Source organism: Pelodiscus sinensis, chromosome 6, assembly GCF_052426305.1.
Source record: "Pelodiscus sinensis isolate ZL-2025 chromosome 6, ASM5242630v1, whole genome shotgun sequence".
Classification (NCBI taxonomy): Eukaryota; Metazoa; Chordata; order Testudines; family Trionychidae; genus Pelodiscus; species Pelodiscus sinensis.
The window spans coordinates 57,820,972-57,841,478 of record NC_143057.1 but is presented as its reverse complement, the minus strand read 5'-3'; the positions used below and the strand labels follow the sequence as shown (position 1 = coordinate 57,841,478).

Below are 20,507 nucleotides of genomic sequence, written 5' to 3'. Positions count from 1 at the left end.
TACCCTCCCTAGCCCCCCTTCCTGATGTCAAATAAAAGACGTTACGTTCAAAAATAGAAACTGGATTTATTGAACAAAACTGGGGGCAGGGGAATGAACCTCTGGGGAGATTGGGAAAAGGAGGTGGGAGAGGGGAGGGGTAAAACTGGGAGGAGGGAGCTGGAAGGGGGAAGCAAGGAGAAGAAGGGGGAGGGGAAGTTCAGGGCCCAGGTTGGGGGGTCTTGCTGGACCAACTTGATTTTCATGCAAACCTGCTCCTGGGTTCGGATGTGTTCTTTGGTGGCCAGGCTGGCAGCTATCCTGCCATAGACGGCCACATTCCTCCATCTAGTGTGGAGATCATGGCCGTTGGGGGCATCCCCCCAAACCTGAATAAGAATCCATGATCTCCACCCTGGATCAGGAAGGTGCCCACCTTCTCCAGCTTGGAGCTGGCATAGGCACTGTGGCCAGGGTCTACCCCTTTAATGGCTCCGGGGCTGGGGGAGAGGAGAGTAAGTTTTCCTGGTTGTGCCCAGAGTGGCCACCAAGGCTCCCTGGGAAGGGCTGGATGCCCCCTATTTTGAATTAAGTGTCTACACAGCACTTAATTCGAAATAGCTATTTCGAATTTGGCATTACTCCTCGTAGAATGAGGTTTACCAAATTCGAATTAAGGGCTCCGCTATTTCAAATTAATTTTGAAATAGCGGTTTGCATGTATAGACGCTATTAAAGTTAATTCGAAATAACAGCTGTTATTTCGAATTAACTTTGCAGTGTAGACATACCCTGTGATATCAAGTCCTCCTCTCCACCACCTTTGACTCAAAACTATTTTAGTATCCCAGCTTATAGCCTTCTATATCTATTCATTGGGTCTTACTCTCCCTTATTGTTGGCTGTGTAGGGGCAGGGTGGGCCTTGTGTGCAGCACCCAAGTTTTGAATGTGCATTCATCCCAACTCTGATGCAGCCCATGGGACAGGCGCCTCTCTCTGGGCCCAAAATGAGCTGGCCTGGAGCCACTGTGTCCAGGGGAGATGTGCCTCTTTCCCTACCCTCTGCCCAGGTGCTGCTACAGGGAAGGAAACGGGAGGAGAAACCTTTCTCTCCACCATTGCCCCAGGGAAGCCTGTGCCCAAGCCTTTCATCCCCAGCCCCACCCCAGAGTCTGCACCTGCAGCCAGAGCCTTCAGCCCAATCCTCTACTCCTGTCCTGAGTCCCCTTCCACACTTCCCCAATCTCACCACCTGAATTTTGTGACATGCACCAATATGGAGGTGATGTGTAATAAAATTCATTCCCCACATGTATGGGGGGAAACTAGGGGGAACTCTGATTCAAGATGCTGCTTTGCACTGCTGAAGTCATGAGTTTTGCTAATTTTGCTCAAAGCTGTGCCAGGATACTCATGCTATGAACATAAGAACAGCCATTCTGGGTTAGACCAAAGATCCATCCAGCCCAGTATCCTGTCTTCCAACAGCAACCAATGCCCCAGAGGGAGTGAACAGAACAGGTAATCATCAAGTGATCCCTCCCTGTCACCCATTCCCAACTTCTGACAAACGGAGGTTAGGGACACCATTCCTGCCTGTCTCGGCTAATAGCCGTTGATGGACCTACCCTCTATGAATTTATCTAGTTCTATGAAGGCAGACAACTTCTAACAAGGGGTCATGTGTGGATAACAAGATAGTGTGTAGGAATGGTTGCACAGTGGGGTTATGAGATTATGGGTGCCCTTAGTTGCATGTTTTCACTGCATTAGCTTCTGATGAGTGTTGTTACCATGAGGTTATCTCTCAGGCTGACCCTCAGAGTATAGTGCTTGTGGTGGCATGTGGCAATGAAAGCAAACGGTGGCTGCCATGTTAAGGGGGGAGGGCAATACAGGATTGAGTTCAGTATGTAGTGATGACAGGGCCTATGAATGTAGACACTTTCATACATTTGTCACTCCTGGTGTGTTGCTTTAACCCTACTTATATTCATATAGTCTATTTGTTGAGTAAACTTTGATAAGCTGAAAACAGCTTGTTGGCTTGTGTTTAAGACTGATAGTGTAGATTTCAATTTGTTCCAAGGTTGTTCTTAACAGATAACATGCTATAAAAACTGATATGATATGAAAATATTATTTTCCTGGTAAAAAGATCCTAGTCCTAGTCTGTGCATTAGAAGCATTAAATATTCCTGGTGACAAGCAAACCTGAACAATGTCTGGATTACCTTGGTGCACTTGAAAGCATAATTTCCTGTTAAAAAAAATAAAAGCAAATAGAAATCAGAGTAGCAGGAGCAGATCAGTTACTGTGTCCAGAGGCTTTTTGGATGCAGAGCCATTTAAACTGCTCCAATACAGTTGCACAATTAGTCAAAATTCCTTTTTAACTGATATCCAAAACCCCAAACTGCCTAAAGGCTCAACAAAAACTAGTATTTTTTTCATTGTGCCTATGTTTGTAGGACAAACCAGTGTCAATTTTGCAACAAAAAGAGTACAGTAACATAATTGCATGTTGTGTCTCTTCTACTCAGGGTTTGGGAGAATAAAAATAAAATAGCTTATAGAACTGTCAAATGATTTTAAAAAAAGTAAGCAAGAGATTAAAATCATGATTACTCTTGCCATTAATAGAATTCTGTTTACATTTGTTGGGATATTTTCTACATTTTCTAATGCATTGATTTCAATTACATAGAATAGAAAGGGTACAGTGGTCACTTTATATGTTCTTAAAATTGCACTGTAAAAAGATGAAAGAAATAGTATTTTTCAATTCACTTTGTACGATTATTAGTGCTATCTTTTTATTGTGGAAAAAAATGCCACTTACAAATGTAGAACTATTACTTTTTTACATAAACTCACTCATAAATAAAATAAGGTAAAACTTTAGAGCCTGAATGCCCATTCAGTCCTCCTTCCTGTTCAGACAATCAGTGAGATTACATCTATACTACAGCAGAAAGTCGAGTTAAGCTATGCAACTCCAGCTATGTGAATAATGTAGCTGGAGTCAATGTACCTTAAGTTCAGTTATTGTGCGAGGTCTGCACCACGGGGATGGGAGAAACTTTCTCATTGACTTCCTTTACTTTTCTTCACCAGGTTAGAATAATCAGGTCGACCAAAGACTGATCTGCATTCAATTTTGGCAGATCTTTGCTAGACCCACCATATCGACCGACCCCCTGGTACATAAAAGTACATCTGCTGCAATGTGTGTTGTGACATCGTCATGACTGAGATATTATTTATGCAACATGGCTAAGATATCATTATGAAACGGTTATAATTTACTGAATGCAGTTATCCAATGTGTATCATTTCTGTATCTGAAGAAAATGATACTGGATGTGTGTGCCATATGTGCTACTTTGGGTAATATCCACTGCTAACACTTTAAGTACGACAGTGGAAAAGCCAGATAGGGCTCATGACCCATCAGCCAGAACAATGAACTGTGAAAAGGCTTGGTTTTTCTGTCAGCCCTCCGTACTTCATCTGACTCATGAACACTGGGATGCTACAGTCAGGCGACCTAGTCACCTGATAGTAACTACCACCTTGGACTGCCATTCTTTTCCAGGGTGGGGGAGAATCAAACAAAAGAATACTGCCTTATACAATTACATGTAAGGTAGTAGAGGAGAACAATCATTACCATCATTTCACTTCATCTCTGCCTCCACACCCAAGAAGATACTTGAAACCATCTGGAAATAAAAAGACTAGAACTGAGGCGGGGTAGCCAGTTTTAGGCCTTCTGTTTCCAGATGGTTTCAAGTCCTACTGTGCCAGGGTCCTTTGGTAATCTCCAAAACCAGGTTTCTTGTGGGACAGGTGTAATGAAGGTGGGGCAGTGGTAGGAAGGGGTGGAGCTTGGAGGATGTGTTCAGACGAGCTTTTTCCCAGCCAAACTGTGAATATATTCTGATCTGTAGATGGTGGCCCATGGACCGGAAGTTTGAGATCCCTGCAGTAGAAGAAATGGGGGTGGGTGACTGTATGAGAGAGAGAGCTAAAGTAAAATAAGTTTTGTGTTTAATTTTGAAAATACATTGGATTGACCTCAGAACTTTCTCCCGTGGGAGTAAGCATTCAGGTCTACGTCCAGATAAAAATAGGCATATTTAGAAGTAAGCATGTTTCTGCAATATACAATCAAAGGCTTACTGCAGTTTGTTGACAGCCACAGTAAGACAAACGCTCAGCCTTGAAGCAGCAGCACAATTGATTTAGGGTGGGGAGATGCACTGCCCAGTGATTATATTTATCTGGCTTAAGGAACATCACCAAACATGGCCTGAAAGAATTTTTAAAAAATTGGTTGTGCCCTCTTTTTGCTAAGAATACACTTATAAAACCTGAAAGAGTCCTACACTACCTACTTAGCAGAAAATATTTTGGGTTTTTGATTTTGTTGTTGGCTTTTTGTTTTTGTTTATTTTCCATTTTAGATTCTCCGCTCCTTTGAGGCTTAAGAACTGGGTTGTGACCACCCTGCAAGCTTTCTCCTATTGCACCACCACCCCCAGCAGTGCTGCTATTTTGTAACCTATGAGGGGATCAACAGCTTCTGCAGGCCCCTAGGCAAAGTGTGGAGGGGCGGGGCAGGGGGCAGCCAGCAACCGCCCGGACCGCGACACTGCCGCCTCCTCCCCCCAGGTGCTCAGAACCATGCAGATTGGCTCTCCAGCAGTGATATAAAGGGTCCAGGGTTCTGGCCTCTTGTTGTAGTAGCAGCAGCGGAGGCTCAGAGCCTGGGCTCCTTTGAATCGCCAGGTCCCAGGGCAGCTGCTCCCTTTACCTTCCCCCTGTCAGTGGGCCTGTAATCCATTGATCAATTGCCCACCAGTTGGATAGCTAGACATTAGGTTTCAGTATCGTCTTAATTGAATTCACTGCTCTTCCCTTGGGCTGTGTCCAGACTCAAGGGTTTTTTCGAAAAAAGTAGCCTTTTTTTAAAAAAAACTTCACCTGCGTCTAGACTACAGCCGTGTTCCTTCGAAATTAAATCGAAAGAACGCGGCTTTTCTTTCGACGTCAGAAAACCTCATTTCACAAGGAAGAATGCCTTTTTTCAAAAGTGCTCTTTCGAAAAAAGGCGTTCTTGAATGCAAACAGGGCTTTTTCAAAAGAGAGCATCCAGACTGCCAGGATGCTTTCTTTCGAAAAAGCGGCTTGCTTTTTCGAAAGTACTGCTTGCAGTCTAGACCCTCTTTTTCGAAAGAGGCTTGCAGTCTAGACGTAGCCTTGGTGGGCATTATTCTGTAGGTGGTTTTTCCTCTCCATTCATTTGAGCTATATAAGGGGAACAAAGTTAGACACTACTAGAGTATCTAATGAAGAAATGCATATGCAACACAGGAATCTTAAGTTGTGTTTTAAGAGGCAAAACATGAGTAATACCTGATTTTTTTTTTAATTTTCATTTTTTTTGCTGTAGGCTATGTCAACACTGACAATTGAACAACAAAACTTTTGTCTTTCAGAGGTGCTCCCTGCACACATCGAAAGACAAAAGTTTTTCCACAGCAAGCGCCAAAGTGAACAGTATGTTGTCGCCGAAAGAGCTGATAAACAGTGACTACGCTGTTGAACTTTGACCAGCCAGCTGTGTCCAGACAGCCATGTTGCTAGCAGCTACATAGTGTAGAAAAAGCTTATTTTTCCTTGAAGAATTCTCTCCTGCCCTGAGAAGACAGCCTATCCAGTAGTCTTTTTTAAAGGTGATATTGTAGGGGTTTTGAAGTCATGCATTTGAGGGAGATACTCTCTGACTTTCAAGATGATCTGAATTATAAAGATCCTTTTTTCTTCTTGAGGGAATAATGTGAATCTGCAGCGCACCAGTTTTCAGTGCACTAACTTGCCTGGCGTAGTTCAGTGAGGCTATGTCTACACTGCGGAGCTATTTATCCTGTGTCTTAACAGCATGCCCATTATTTTGAAATATAATGGGCTCGCTAGTCCAACATCCCTGATACCTCGTTCCACAAGGAGTAAGGGATGTTTTGGAATAGTGGGTTATTTCAAAATTTGACACTGCGTGGATTGTGCAAAATTACGAAATAAGTTATTTTGAAATTGACTCGAAATAAGCTATGCAATTTGCATAGTTCAAATTGCGTAGCTTATTTTGAGCTACAGGTACAGTGTAGACACAAGCTGAAGATTCTGAAGTATAGCTTGACATAGTACACTTTTCAAGTAGTAATGCATCAAGCCACATTCTCTGACTTTCACTGCACAGTATCATTGTCCACTGTACATTCATACTCTAGGTTGCTGCACAGTAACTTTAGTCTGAACAGCAAATTTGTGAAAATGGTTTTGTAGTTCTGCTCCTTTGAACCTTAACCATTTCATATCACACTTATTCACTTGGCAGTTAAAACTACCAGACTTGTTCACTCATTCAGAAAGTCAAGTTGGGCTCTTTCTGACTCACACATCATCACAAGTGACTGTCTGTGAGCCAAATATTACTTTCATTTTATCTGGGCAGTTGCATTGTCCAAAAACTGCCCTATCCTGTTTTACATTGATTCTTTACACAACACTTTATAGTACGAGAGCCTTCCACTTCTGGAAGAAGATCGCTGTGAAAACTCAAAAGCGTGTATTTTTCATCAACAGAAATTGCTCCAATAAAGTGCATGCAGCAACACTGTCATTTGTTGTTTGTTCTCTCATCCTCTCCTGATGGGAGGAGCACGTGCAGTATAGTATCTTGGAAAGTTAAGTACACGTGTTGCTGTGTATTTTTGTTATAAAAGAACAAGTCAAAGAAATGCATCTTGCACTTGGAGACAAAAGTGGTGAGGCTCAGGTGTGTGTGTGACAGTCCTCAGTTGTTATTGACCACAAGATTCATGCTAGAACTTTAAGTGGTCTTTTAGATATCCAGGCCATGGAGCAACTTGAAGATAAGGAACTTGATTCCAGCTTCTATGGGAAACCTATAGAGAGAATTCAGGGCAGATTTGATGTGCTTGTGGTTGCCTGTGTTGCAGTTTTCTGTGCTAGTTCGAGTTTCCTAAGCACTAGGCATATCATAATGTGGTAGCACATCTGAGAGGTGAAGAATTTCCTTTACTGGATTTGAATAGCTATTATTCAGGGAGTGGATATGGAAGAGAATTTGAAAAAATTGATGGCCCTGTAGGGTGACCAGGTGTCCAGTTTTTGACTGCAATGCCTGGTCAAACAGAAAAATTGGCAGGTCCAGTCTGATCAGTGGTGCTGCAGGCCTAACACAGGCTAGTCCCCACCTGTCCTGGCAGCATGCTGTGTCCAGAAGGTCCGGCCCCTGGGTGAGGAGGGAACACAGGTCTCCACACGCTGACCAAGAACCAGCTCCACATATGGACAAGAGCAGTGCACAGAGCTTCCTGAATCTTCCTACCTCTCACTGTTGAGTGGACCTGCTGGCCACTTCAGGGGTGCAGTGCAGAGCAAGGACAGACAGAGACTTCCTTAGGCCCACTGCGTGACTTGGAGCTGCCAGAGGTTTATGCTCTGCCCTCTCCTGCATTCCAAACTCCAAGCCCTCTCCTGCATTCCAAACCCCTAATCCCTGGCCCCACCCCAGAGCTCTCAACTCTTTGCCTCAGCCAGTGTCCTCCCGACATCCTGAACCCCTCCTTTCCAGCCCCACCTCAGAGCTCTCTCCCCCCTCTATTATCCCAATCCCCTGCCTCAATCCATAGCCCCGTCCTGTATTGTGAATCCCTTGGCCCCACCCCAGAACCCTCACCCCTGCTCCAGCCCAGTGAATGTGAGTGAGGGTAGGGGAGAGTAAGTCACCATGGGAGGGGGAAATGTAATAGGCAGGGAGAGGGAGGGGCATGGCCTGGAGAAAGGGACAGGGCTAGGGGGCTAGTCTGGTTTTGTTCAATTAGAACCCCAGGCTCTGCCATTCGGATTTAACTGTTGAATAGTTTTGCACAAGTCAGGAAACTAGCTGAGATTCCTAATCCTGTTTTGGGTATGTAGGGCTGATAGAAGTGAAAAGTAGAAAAACTGTTATCACTTAAGTATCAGCTGTGGCCTTAGGAGGCAGCTATCCTAAGGAAGGAGAGACTATTTTTAATGGCTCTGCAGAGTAGACTTACGTTCAGTTTGAGTCAGACACAGCATTTTTAACAATCTGTCAATATTTTGTTTTTGAATGCTCCCCGAATAGTACTGGAGGCTTCTAAAACCACTTTAGAAAAGTGGCTTATACATTTCCGAAACCTACAGAGTTGTAGGATTCTCTGAAGTTTTAACTACAAGAATCATTCCTCTGGAGGAGGGGACAAGTAAGCTTCTGTTGTGTAAATTTACTCATGGAAAGCCCTTGCATACCATATCAAATTATGGGCGGATGTCAAAAATTCTGCCTTTGGTTAATTGGCCCCAAGGACTATGGCTGTTGATCTTGTCTGTCACTTCAGTTATTCCTGCCTCTTCTATACTATGCATTTTTAGTGAATTACTGATGGCTATCTAGTCATTCCCGACTAGTGCATAGTGAGCAGGGGAGTGCAGAAAGAGTAACTTCTCACATGAAAATGGGCTTCTTTAGCTGTGCTGTAATTTTTTCTTTAGGACAGCAGCTATTACCATTTGGTGAGATTCTCATTTTCCCTGCTGAACTTGTGCCAGCAGTGAAGACCAAGGTTTCCTTAGGGAACAACCTAGGAGCCCCCACTAGCAGAAGCTATGGATCTCTGATTTACAGATACAAAATTGTATTTCAGTAGCACTTAGTACCCTGTGCAAAGGCATAGGCCCCATTGTGCTAGCCCGGGGGGGGGGGAGGGTGGAGGGTAATAGAATGGCAGCTGTTCACCATGACTAATCCCTGGAGGGCTGCCGCCATTATATTTATTTGCATCTGTGCAAATAAATTTATGTATGTCTGATTGCAGCTCCCACTGGCTGCAGATCACCATTCCTGGCCAATGGGAGCTGTGGGAAGGGACTTGGACCGAGACACCATTTCCTCCAGCTCCCATTGGCCTAGAAGGTGATCCACAGCCAACTGAGCTGCAGTTTCCCGTAACTGGAGTGACACTGGAAAATATAGTGGCACCAGCCTGTCAGAGGCTAATTCTGCAGAACTGGATCCTGCCCATGGGCTGCTATTTGCCTGCTCCAGTGCTAGCCACTGTACAAACATATAGTAAGAGACAGGCTCTGCTCTGAAGATCTTGTATTCCAAATAGTTACACAAAAATGTTATGGGTGGGAAACTGAGGTACTGATATATTAAGTGATTTGCCCAAGGTCTCACAAAGTCAGAAGCATTCTCAGGAATTAAACTTAGATTTTGAGTTCCATGCTTTTAACACTAAGACCATCCTTCTTCCTGAGTGTGTTCTCGTAAGTTTACATGGATATCATGGAGTATTGGATTTTATGGTGCTCCATGGTGTTTATTCTGAAGGCGCACTGCTAAATGACACCATCAAATCAATGATTTGAGTCTCTAGCTTCCTGACTGCAGCTTGAAAGATACTTCTGTTTAGCCAGACTTCAATGATCTGGGCTGTTTATAGCACCTTTTTTCCCAAAGACCTCCAAAGCACTTTTCATGTGTATGTAAAGACTCTCAACACCTTTGGGAGGTATGAATTCTGCTCACCAGGAAATTGGGTCTGTGTCTGAGCTGGGAATGCTAATCTGGAGTCTAGATTTTTGCCTCTGCTTTTATACTTGGGTCAGTATTTCCACTAAGCATTGTTCTTTAGCCTATGCATTGTACTAAACATGTATCAAAAGGAACTAATAAATAGAAAAATGTTCCTACAGAGGTAAGTTCTAATGGAGTCAGAGTCCTCTCATTAAGTAACTCATTGCTTTAGTATCTGTTCTGTATCCTCTGGTCAGAAAATCTAATATGTATGAGAAGTGTGGAATACTATAAAAGATGTATGTTATTGAATTGCTGTGCTGCAAAAAAATTCTGTGACTGGGCCTTTAAAAGTTATGATACATGGATGTGCATGGGGGCAAGCAGTACAAAGATAAATGGAAATAATAGAAAACAAACTTGGGTCACTAAAAAATCTTAGCTGAATTGCTTCACATTCAACATGGAGCATGGAAACAAAATAATTTATTAGGAAACCTTAGTTTAAACAAGAAAAGCAGCTTTTTTTCTTTCTTAAAATACTTTAAATCATTACTGTCTTCCAGTGATAACCACTTAAGTTTCAGAGGTCTCAGAACTAATTCCAAGCAATATGCAGTAGTGAAAAGTGCAATTTAGATTTAAAAAGTATTTCCCTTTGTAGCAAGTTGCCTGAGGCCCCCCTCAGCTTGTCAGTCACTGTAATGAAATATTCAAGTTGCTACTCAGTGCTGCTTTTGACTTAACGATTTTCTTCTCCCTCCTGCTCTCTCTCATGCACATTCCGGCATGCTGTAACAAGTAAAACTCCACCCATTCTGAAGACTAAGACGTGGGGGTGGGGATGTAGATGGAGTAAAATCCATAAACTGCAACTAGTCCTGGCAAATGAGTTTCTGTAAGGTGCTGTTTTCCAAGTTGCTTGTGAGCGGTGAAGAAAGGGGCGGAATCCTTTGCACATAGCTGAGTGCTGATTTGTTGAATTCACAGAATTTTTTCCCCTCATAATCCCACCCACCTTTAAAAAAAAAAATAAAAAGAAGTTGACTTGCTGCCTCTCAAAGAGCACGTCAGCTGTAATCTGGCCTCCAGTGAGTTACACTGACACCATGAGCTCAGAAGCTGATGAATCTAAGGAAGGTATGATTTTTAACTTTTTCAGAGGCCTTGATTTAAAAATATAGTGCCGTCAGGGTCGTCTTTAGGGCTTCTTTTTTGCAGCCACAACAGAAAATGAATAAGACTTCTGCTCGTTTTAGCATTGAACCATTCATAAGAGGGGAAGATACTTTGGCAGAATCATCTAAAGTAATGACGGCTTTTTAGATTTTACTGGAATCAAAACAACTGCAGTCTTGATTCCAAAGACAGCTGCTTATTTGTGCAATGTTGACCCAAGAGTACACAAAGTATTCGTAATTTTTTAAAATGTATATTAAAAAGCTTTTGAAATTGGAAATGCTGTATCGTTGTAATAAAAGTGGAAGTTGTGTAGGGGAGAAGTGAAAGATCATTATTTTTGGAATGAGCTTGTTGCTGTGCCTGACTTCCTTTTCAATAGAAGTGCATACTTTTTTGGTGGCTAGGTGTGTTAAACTGAGAGGAGTGTGCCTGGAACTAAAGCAAAGGGTTTCATTTACTCTGTGTAGCATGAAAGTGTGGCAGAGCTGGAAACATTTCAACAAAAACACAATTATTCATCAATGTTGATATTTAGGAGGGTTGTTTTGTGCAAGTTGCAGAGGGGATGGTGGAAAAGGGGAGTAATTTCCTGAAACTCTGTATGTATACAAAAGAGCATTTGTGCAGAAGGGAGGAAAAAAGTCAAGCCTGGGATAAAAAAATTGATTTCTCTGAAAAGAATTTGATATCATGATTTTCCTAACTAGTCTCTATGGAGACTCCAGAATGAAAGAGTAAAAACAGTATGGCTCACACAAACTAGGTTAGCAATAAGAAAACCTAAGTGTGGCCCATTTGGTAGCAAAACAGACAAAGCTCTTCAGAATATTTCAGAATGCTACCCGCTCCACCTCACCTTTTCCTTACCCCTTCATGGTGAATGCTTGAATGTTAAAATTAGTATAGGATTAGACTTATTCTTGTATATGATGCGAAAGACAAGTATATTTAGCTGATCTTCAGAAAAATAGGACTAGATCAAACAAACTTTAATGATACAATGGCAATATAATCCATGTATTTAATGACTAAACATGATATTTGGCCTTCCTGTAGTACTCAGAAATTATGCATATTTTTCTCCCCAGATGAATACCCTAAAAACTCAAGTTTTTTCCAATAAGTTATTCAAGCAATTATTGTAGTATTGTAATACCTTGTCTTGAAGCAACTGTTGTGAAGAAAGAGAGAATGTACATTCCAATGGCAACATGCACATTCCACCTCAGTTGTACTAAAATAGGAGAGTAAGTAGCATGCATGCCATGGAATGAAATATGCTCTGATTTACAGACAAGAGACTTGAGAGAGTTTTGTGAAGTGCACTTTGTCAAAAATTACTTTTAAGGCAAAGCTCTTACTTTGTCTGACTTAGATTCTTAATTTTTTTTGGTTTTTACACAGATTGTTTAATTTCTCTTGACATAATTGGAAGGGCCATGGTCTTCATGCTTTCAAAATAAGGGGTTGTTTTCTGAGGAGAATGCTTTAATTGGTAAAATAGCTTTGACCTGCGTAACTGTTCAGCAGAAAACAGATGTATAAAATGTAATCTCTGCCTACTGATACTCACTCCTGCTCTTTTCTATAGTTTGTTACTGCTTCTATCAGTCATTGGAAACTACATACATAAATTGGTTTTATATTGGTGATTGAATTGTACAAAAATGATTGGTGCTGCATGAAGTTTTTTTGGTGGAATTCCTTGTGTCTTGAGATGAGAGTACAGTAACAGGGTTTTTAATTATTATGGCCTACAAATAAAGACAGGAGAGAAAATGACTAGGAAAAAGGCTATATACAGTCAACAAAACTGAGTCATACCTGATGCAGAGTTGAATATTGCCAGGTAGCTCCTTAGCCCCAGGCACAACATTAAGGGCGTGTCTGTGTTCTAGTCAGTGAAAGGTGTGACTGGCATGTGTAGACTTTTCCAAGATAGTATTGATCTTGGTAGTTTGAATAACAATAACAGCAAAGCTACAGCAGCACGGGCTTCACAACCCAACCCAGGACCCTGGTTATGTCCTTGAGGGGTTGGTTAGCCTATGTTGATGAAGCTTTACTGCTAATGTTCACGCTAGCTAGATCAGTTGGTCTCAACTTTTCTTGTGTTACCCCAAGTTTACCTTGCTTAGATTCTGCTTGCTTAGCAAACCAGATATATAATAATACCGTAGTGTCACATCACACTATTAATGAAAAATGACTTACTTTCACATTTTTACCATATAATTATAAAATATATCAATTAGAAGATAAATATTGTTCTTACATGTCTGTCTACAGTACATAGAGCAGTATAAACAGGTCATTGTATGAACTTTTGGTTTGTACAAACTCCTGCTTTTTATATAGCCCATTTTTTAAAATAAGCAAATATATACATGAGTTGATATATTCCCAGGAAGGCCTCTGTATAGCCCCAACCCTATTCTCTGGTTGAGAACCATGCAGCTAGATCATACCTTGCCTGGGTAGGGCTACATGTGCTGCAATCACACTTGTGATTGTAGTGCAGACTTACCCTAATACTGAAAACATAGTCAGGACCCCAGGGATGAATCATCATAGAATCTTAAGATTGGAAGGGACCTTTAATTAAGATTGGCAGGGGGCTTCCCATGAGCAGAGCCAGGAGTGCTCTGGCTGCTGGTCCTGCCCCCGGGGGGAGCATCGGGTAACTGTGTAACCGCTAAGAATTGTTGCAGTTACACGATTATTAAAATAAACAATTTCTGACATCCCTAGACCGTACCACACTGGTTTTTGTGTAACCTGCTCTTAAAAATATTCAGTAATGGAAATTCCATAACATCCCTATGGAGTTAGTTCCAGTGCTAAACTAGCCTGACAGGAAGTTTTTCCTAATGTCTAACCTAATCTCCCTTGCTGCAATTCACACCCATTGCTTCTCATCCTAACGTCTGAGGTTAAAGAGAAGTATGTTTCACCCTCCTCCTTGTAACAACCATTTATTTACTTGAAAACTGTTATCATGACCCCCCTCAATGTGTCTCTGTTCTCTAGAACAAAACAGTTTTTTTCAGTCTTCCCTCACAGATCATGTTTTTTAGACATTTAATCATTTTTGTTGCTCTTCTCTGGACTTTCTCTGGATTATACAGGCTGAACCTCCCAAATCCGGGACTCTCTGGTCTGGCAACATCTGTGGTTCAGCAGGGCCACGGATGTTGCTAGAGCAACACGGGCTGGGGAGTCCCAGCCTGGCCAGGCGACATCTGGGGAGCCCCTGGGCTGGCTGGGAACCCCCAGCATCTACAAGACCAGGTGGTGGATGGGGAGCACTGGGCATCAGGCCAGGCGGCGGCTAGGGAGTTTTGCCCTGGCTGAGGAATCCCAGAGTCAGACAGGAGGGGAGCTGCCTGCAGCCGGGTGGCCCCATCCAGAAACCCCGGGAAAGCCCCAGTGACAGCAGGCTTGGGGTGACCAGGCGGCACGGCCAGGAACCCCATGAAACCTTTGTTGGCAGTGGGGTTGGATGACCAGGCAGCATCTGCTGGTGAACCCCCAGCTGAAGCGGGGCTGGCAGAGGTGGCAGTCCCAGCCGGGGAACTCACAGAATTTCCAGCAGCAGCAGGGTGGTTCCAGTAGTGGGGTGGGGTTGATGGAGTGTTCCCAGCTTGGGAACCCCCATTACCAGCAGGGTGACTAGGTGGCCCGAGCCAGGAACCCTGGGGAACACCCTTTGGCAGTGGGACCCCGAGAGACCCTGGGGCAGCAGGCAGGCAGCAAGGTGGGGAGCCATGCCAGGCAGAATTAGCAGGACCAGCGGCACGGCAAGGAGCCCCAGGGAGAGGAGTCCAGGATTGGGGTAGTCTGTGGGGAAGCATTGACTTCCCCTGGTCTGGCAAACTCCCTGGTCTGGGACAGCTCTAGTTCCAAGAGTACCATACCAGGGAGGTCCAACCTGTACACATCTTTCTTGAAATGTGGTGTCCAGAACTAGAAATGTTATTCCAGTTGAGACCTCATCAGTGTGAAGTAGAGCTTACAGCGCTCCTCCTAATACAGTGGTATCCAACCTTTTTACAACCAAGATCACTTTTTAAATGACAGACCAAGCCAAGATCTACCGCCCCGCCCCGCCCTCTCTATTCTTTTCCTCTCCATCACTTGCTACCCCCAATCCTTATACTGCTGCTTTTTTTAAAAGGTTTTTCAACATTTGGAAGTGGTGCTCAGCCAGGGTGCACCATGCTCCACGTGGGCTGTTGCAGAGAAGAAGCTGCCATGGCCAGCTGGCCGGGAAGCTGCTTCTCTTCACTCCCTCCTGGCTACCCTGCGCTCAACCCGGGAAGCTTGCTCCAGAACAGCTGGAGCTAGACACAGCCTCCCTGGGCTGAGCGCAGGGCAGCTGGCCTGGAGGAAAGAGAAGTGGCTGCCCGGCCAGCTGGCCATGGCGCTCAGCCAGGGTGCACCAAGCTCCACCTGGGCAGGCGCAGAGGAGAAGCCGCCGATCAGCTGGAGCGCGGGGCAGCCTCTTTCAGCTGAAAGCCACAGTCAGCTGGCTGGGGTTTTTCAGCCCTCCCGACCTCCCAGCTCCCACCATTCCTCTCAGCTACTCACCTGTGTTGTTGCTCGGTGAGTAGCTGCTCCTTAAATGAGGAAATCTAATGTAAATGTACTACGCAGGCGCACAGTTCAGAGAGGGCTCAAGAGCTACTCTTAGAGCCCCTGAGATCTACCGGTAGATCACGATCTACAGGTTGGTGTCCACGGTCCTAATACATCCCAGAATGTTTGCTCTTTTTTTTGCAGCTGTGTTACAGTGTTGTCTTAGTGTTGCCTTATTTACTTTGTGATTCACTATGATCCCCAGCTCCTTTTCCACAGTACTCCTTCCTGGACAGTAATTTCCCATTTTCTGTGTGTACAACTTATTGCTCCTTCCTAAGAGGAATACTTTGCATTTATCCTTATTGAACTTAATTCTATTTACTTCAGAAGTTCAAAGCGCTTTCAACCCCTCTCACTTAATATGGTCCGCAAAATGTATAAGTGTATTCAATTTGCCATTATCTAAATCATTGTTGATTATATTGAACAGAACAGGACCCAGAACTGATCTCTGCAGGACTGTGAATCATTGATAACTGCTTTTTGGGAATGGTTTTCCAACCAGGTTTGGACCCATGTCAGAGTAGCTCCAAGTAGATTTCATTTTCCTAGTTAGTTTATGAGAATGCCATGCAAGACAGTATCAAAAGCCTTCAAGATACATCTCATCTACTACTTCTCCCCCTCTTCTTCCATCCACAAAACTTGATACCATGTCAAAAAGAGCTATTTGGTTTGACATGATTTGTTCTTGGCAAAGCCAATGCTGATTATCACTTTATTTTCTAGGTGTTTGCAAATTAATTGCTCAATAATGTGTTTATAACAGACTTAAAGCATTCAGATTCTGTCAGATAGCTGACTAAGTAAGCCCCTGTTCTAACTGTAATGAGTGCTTTCTGTATAATCTTGACAAATACAAACTGTAAGTAATATGCAATTTTTTTACAGTAAAAGTAAATGAACCATTGGAACCATTTACAAAAAGAGGTTATTGGTTCTTTGTCATTTAAAGGAATTCAAATCTTAAGGCCATGTCTACACTGGAAAGATTTGGCAACAGAAGTACTGTTAAGTCGTCAAAAAGAAATTCAACAACTCAGGTTTACATACCTACCTTTTGTTGATATATTGTGGCCACATTTTTAGATTCCTGAACAATAGAACACCACAATGTGGGTCCAGGGGCAGATGACCGTTTTGCGGGGCCCTGGGCAGCATAATTCCACGGGGGCTCCCCCTTTGCCACGGCGCATGCGCAGTGACGCCATGTGCATGCGCAGCGGCGCCACAGCGCATGTGCGGGGCTTTCTGAAGCGCAGGGCCCGGGGCGGCCGCCCCATTCGCCCTGCCCTATATCCGCCTCTGTGTGGGTCTGCATCTCACAGTGCCTGGTGTCCCCTTCACTCGCTAAGCACTGTGGGAATGTGCAAGATAGCACGAGGTATTTAACATGAAAAATATTCCATCAGCTCTCTCTTTGCTTCCCAGCCCTCCCAGGGCTTCCAGCTTTCTTTCATGCAACTTGAATGACAGTCCTGGTTGTGAACTCCAGCATCTGCTATGAGAAATCATGGATTCCAGACTTCTCTCCCATGTTGGGTTGAATCTGCTTAGGACATCACACATTGGAGCAGAGCTACTTATGAACTTAATAGCAGAGGACAAAGACTGATACGATGACAGTGTGGGTGACAGGGACAGCAGTGAAGTGGCATTGCATTGGGCTGTCACAGAGCAACTGCGCACAGTAGAGAATCGCTTTTGGACTAGGGAAATGAGCACTGAGTGGTGGGATCATGCATGTGTGAGATCTGTGTGTACATTGATGTTCTGTTTGGGTACAACACAGACCCAGACAGGGCTTAGTTCACATGAATACAGTCTCAAGTCGCGGCACTATCACCACCACCACCACTACCACCACTCCCTCCTCTACTTGCAAGACTAACTTCCCCCACAGTTGCTCAGCCCAACCCTACTGTGCTTCAATATACAGCAATTTACCACCCCACAATGATGACGCTGCCTCCTCTCCCCAGCTACACTAGGGCAACTTACTGCCCACACCATGCCACTGCCCCTACCTGCACAGCAACTTACCCTGCCTCTCTTCGCTTGCATCATGCTTCATAATCAGTTGCTGAGAGTCCTCATAAACCTCAGGACTTGAGAACGATTCCTCACTGCCTAGCATGCAGATTATCCCGGGATGGAGTTCCATCTCCTCATCTGCTTCCATCTCTTCATCAGTAACTTCTGTCTCCAGGCGAACCCCTATTTCTGACTATGTGCTATGGGAAGTATCCACATTCTTCTTGGATGTGGACATGGGGTCCCCATCCAGGATTGCATCCAGTTCTTTATGAAAACAGCATGTTTTGGGTGCAACACCAGACGGGCTGTTTGCTGCCTTCCCCTTCTAGAACACTTGCCTGGAGTTCCTTTATCTAGGTTCTGAATTGTAGAGCATCTCGATTGTACCTCTTCTCTCACAGGGCTCGAGAAATGTGACTGTACGTGTCCCAGTTCTTACAGGTCACTCACAGCTGTGGTTGCACCGATTCTTCACCCCAAGCTTTTGATTAGCTCCAAAAGCTCTGGGGTGCTCAAAGCAGGAGAGCATCTTGAGCGACAGCCACCCTTGTTTTCCTGAGAAAACATCAAGAAGATCACTACACAATGAGCCAGACACCAGGAAATGGATTTTAAAGTTGACAGGGTTTGCAGGTGGGAGGGGTGCATTTTTTTACCTATTTGTGTGGCTGCAGAGCAGTGGAATCCAAAGCACTACCTAAAGTGGCTAATCAGGCATTGTGGGAAACATGGAGTTCAATAACCTGAACAAAAAGCTTGCTGTAATACACACTGCGTGATTGTTGACTGTAATGGGTGGGGGAAGAGACAAAAGTCCCTTGTGGAGCTAGACTTTTTTGTCAATAAAACTAAGTGTTTGTTGTGACTTTTGTCAGTTGCAATGTGAGAACACTTTCTGGGTTTTGTTGCCAAGAAGGACTTGCCAGTGTAGACAAGGCCTTAGAGTGGATGTCTTTCTAATATCATAAGATATTAGGTTTCATTCAGATATTAGTGGGTGAAATTTTATGGCATGTATTTTGCAGGCAGTCAGATGATCATAATGTTTCCTTCTGACTTTATAAGGTAAGACCTTCTGTAAACAGATAGCAAGGTTAATGTGGTAGCATACCTATGGTGTGCAAAAGGCTAAAAGATATCGAAAGAAAACTATTTTATACCTTCTTTTCCATATTGCTGTTTATATTCTGTGAAGGAAAGCACAAGAGGCATGTTGGTTTCCATTGTGTATTGGTTTGCAATGTACGGCTGGCTTGATAGTTGAATCCCAGTTCTCACTGCAGGGGTGGGTGCAAGAGAACATGAAATGATGTTCAGGGAAGTGCTGAAATTAAACTGGGTGCCGCTGAGCCCCAATCTTATATTTATATAAATCTTTTTTTATTCACCCACTAAAAGAACTGTACTCTGTGGCAGGGTCAGTCCGACTCCTGGGCCCCTGACCCCTGTTCAGCCCACTGTCCCACAGTCTAGGAGTCACAGTACAGTAAACTTCCGATAATCCGGCACCTTTAGGACCCAGGGGGTGCCGGATTATCAGAAGGGGGGCTATGAAGGGTCTGGAGTGGGGTGGGAGGGGATGCCACCCCAGACCCCTCATAGCCCCCCCCCTTACAATAGTCCGGCTCTGCCCCAGGCGTCCCTGATTCAGCCGCTGCTGGTCAGTTTCAGCAGCAGCTGAATCGGGGATGCCTGCAATAGAGCAGCTGGGGTGCTGCCGGGTTGGTCCTGCAGTGCCGAGGGGCGGCACTTCGGCACCAACCCAGCTGCTCTTGGGGACGCCTGGGACAGAGCAGCTGGGGTACTGCCGGGTTGGTCTCATAGCACCACCCCTCAGCGCTGCGGAACCATCCCGGCAGGACCCCAGCTGCTCTGCCCCTGGGGTCCCCAATTTAGCCGCTGCTGAAACAGATAAGCGGCTGATTCCAGGAAGCCCGGGTCAGAGCTGCTCTGCCCCGGGCTTCCTGGAATCAGCCGCTGATCTGTTTCAGCAGCGGCTGAATCGGGGACCCCTGGGGCAGAGCAGCCGGGGTCCTGCCGGGATGGTTCCGCAGAGCCAAGGGGTGGTGCTATGAGACCAACCCCGCAACGCCCCAGCTGCTCTGCCCCAGGCGTCTGGATTCAGCCTGCTGGTGAAACTGACGCTGCCGGACCATCAGGAGTCCTGGAGCATTGGATGCCGGACTAATGGAATTTTACTGTATATGGCTCACTCGCCTTGGTTTGAGATTTGTTATCTCCCTGTAGTCTTTAACAAGTTTGATGCTGTTCGTTTGGCTCCTCCGATGTCTTTCTCTCTCCAGACTCCTTCACAGCTCTCCAAACTCCTTCTCAATTCTCTCCATGTTCTCACCGCTGTCCAAACTCCTTCTCAGCTTTTTTTTCCACTTCCATCAAGTTCTTTCACCTGCTGTATCACCCTTGCTCTGTCACAACTCATAGTAGTAATGAAACTTGCATTTCCACTGCAGTTTGAAATTGTGAACTACCAGAGGGATTCCCATTAGATGTATTTTTGCTACTCAGAATCAATGTAAAAAATACATTATTGTCTTTGGGCCTGTCTTTTACAGGATCAATTGGGAATGAGAAAGGGACTCCATCCTTCATATGTATATTGTTCTACTTCTAGGGTATGATTTTGGCTAGACGGTACCTCTTGTGTGGTTTTGCAGCTTGTGGATTTGCAGCTTCTGCCTTTGATCACTGTTTACTGTGTGGTCCAGAAGAGACTATTAAAGGGAAACAGTGACTTATAACTTTCTGTTCAATTATGCCAAAACATGCTGTGTTAATAATGTTGCTCAATAAAAGTTCAACAAATACTTTTGTATTGATCTTTAAGCCACAGTGCCGTTACTTCCTGATCTACATTAACAGTGTTTCATACATTTTCCATTAGTGTATTTATATTTTTAGAGTCTGATTCTGATATTAAAAAACAACAACAACCAAACCTATATACATCTATATAGGTACCTTTGTATACGCTAAGTCATACAGCATGGTAAAACTAAGAGGAGAAAAATCCT

The 20,507-nt window shown here is 44.2% G+C and overlaps 1 protein-coding gene across 2 annotated transcripts in view; it reads left to right on the top strand.

Annotated features, from left to right (window-relative positions):
- Window positions 1–20,507, top strand: part of TNFAIP8 (TNF alpha induced protein 8) — an 83,143-nt gene that overhangs the window by 40,743 nt on the left and 21,893 nt on the right. The window contains exon 1 of one of the 2 annotated variants that reach the window (XM_006134498.5): window positions 10,489–10,755. The exons of the other annotated variant lie outside the window; for it this stretch is intronic. Within the exon in view, the coding sequence (XP_006134560.1) occupies window positions 10,725–10,755 (31 nt within the window). The 5' untranslated portion in view covers window positions 10,489–10,724. Of the gene's footprint in view, window positions 1–10,488; window positions 10,756–20,507 lie in introns of those variants that run through there. 2 annotated transcript variants of the gene reach the window in all.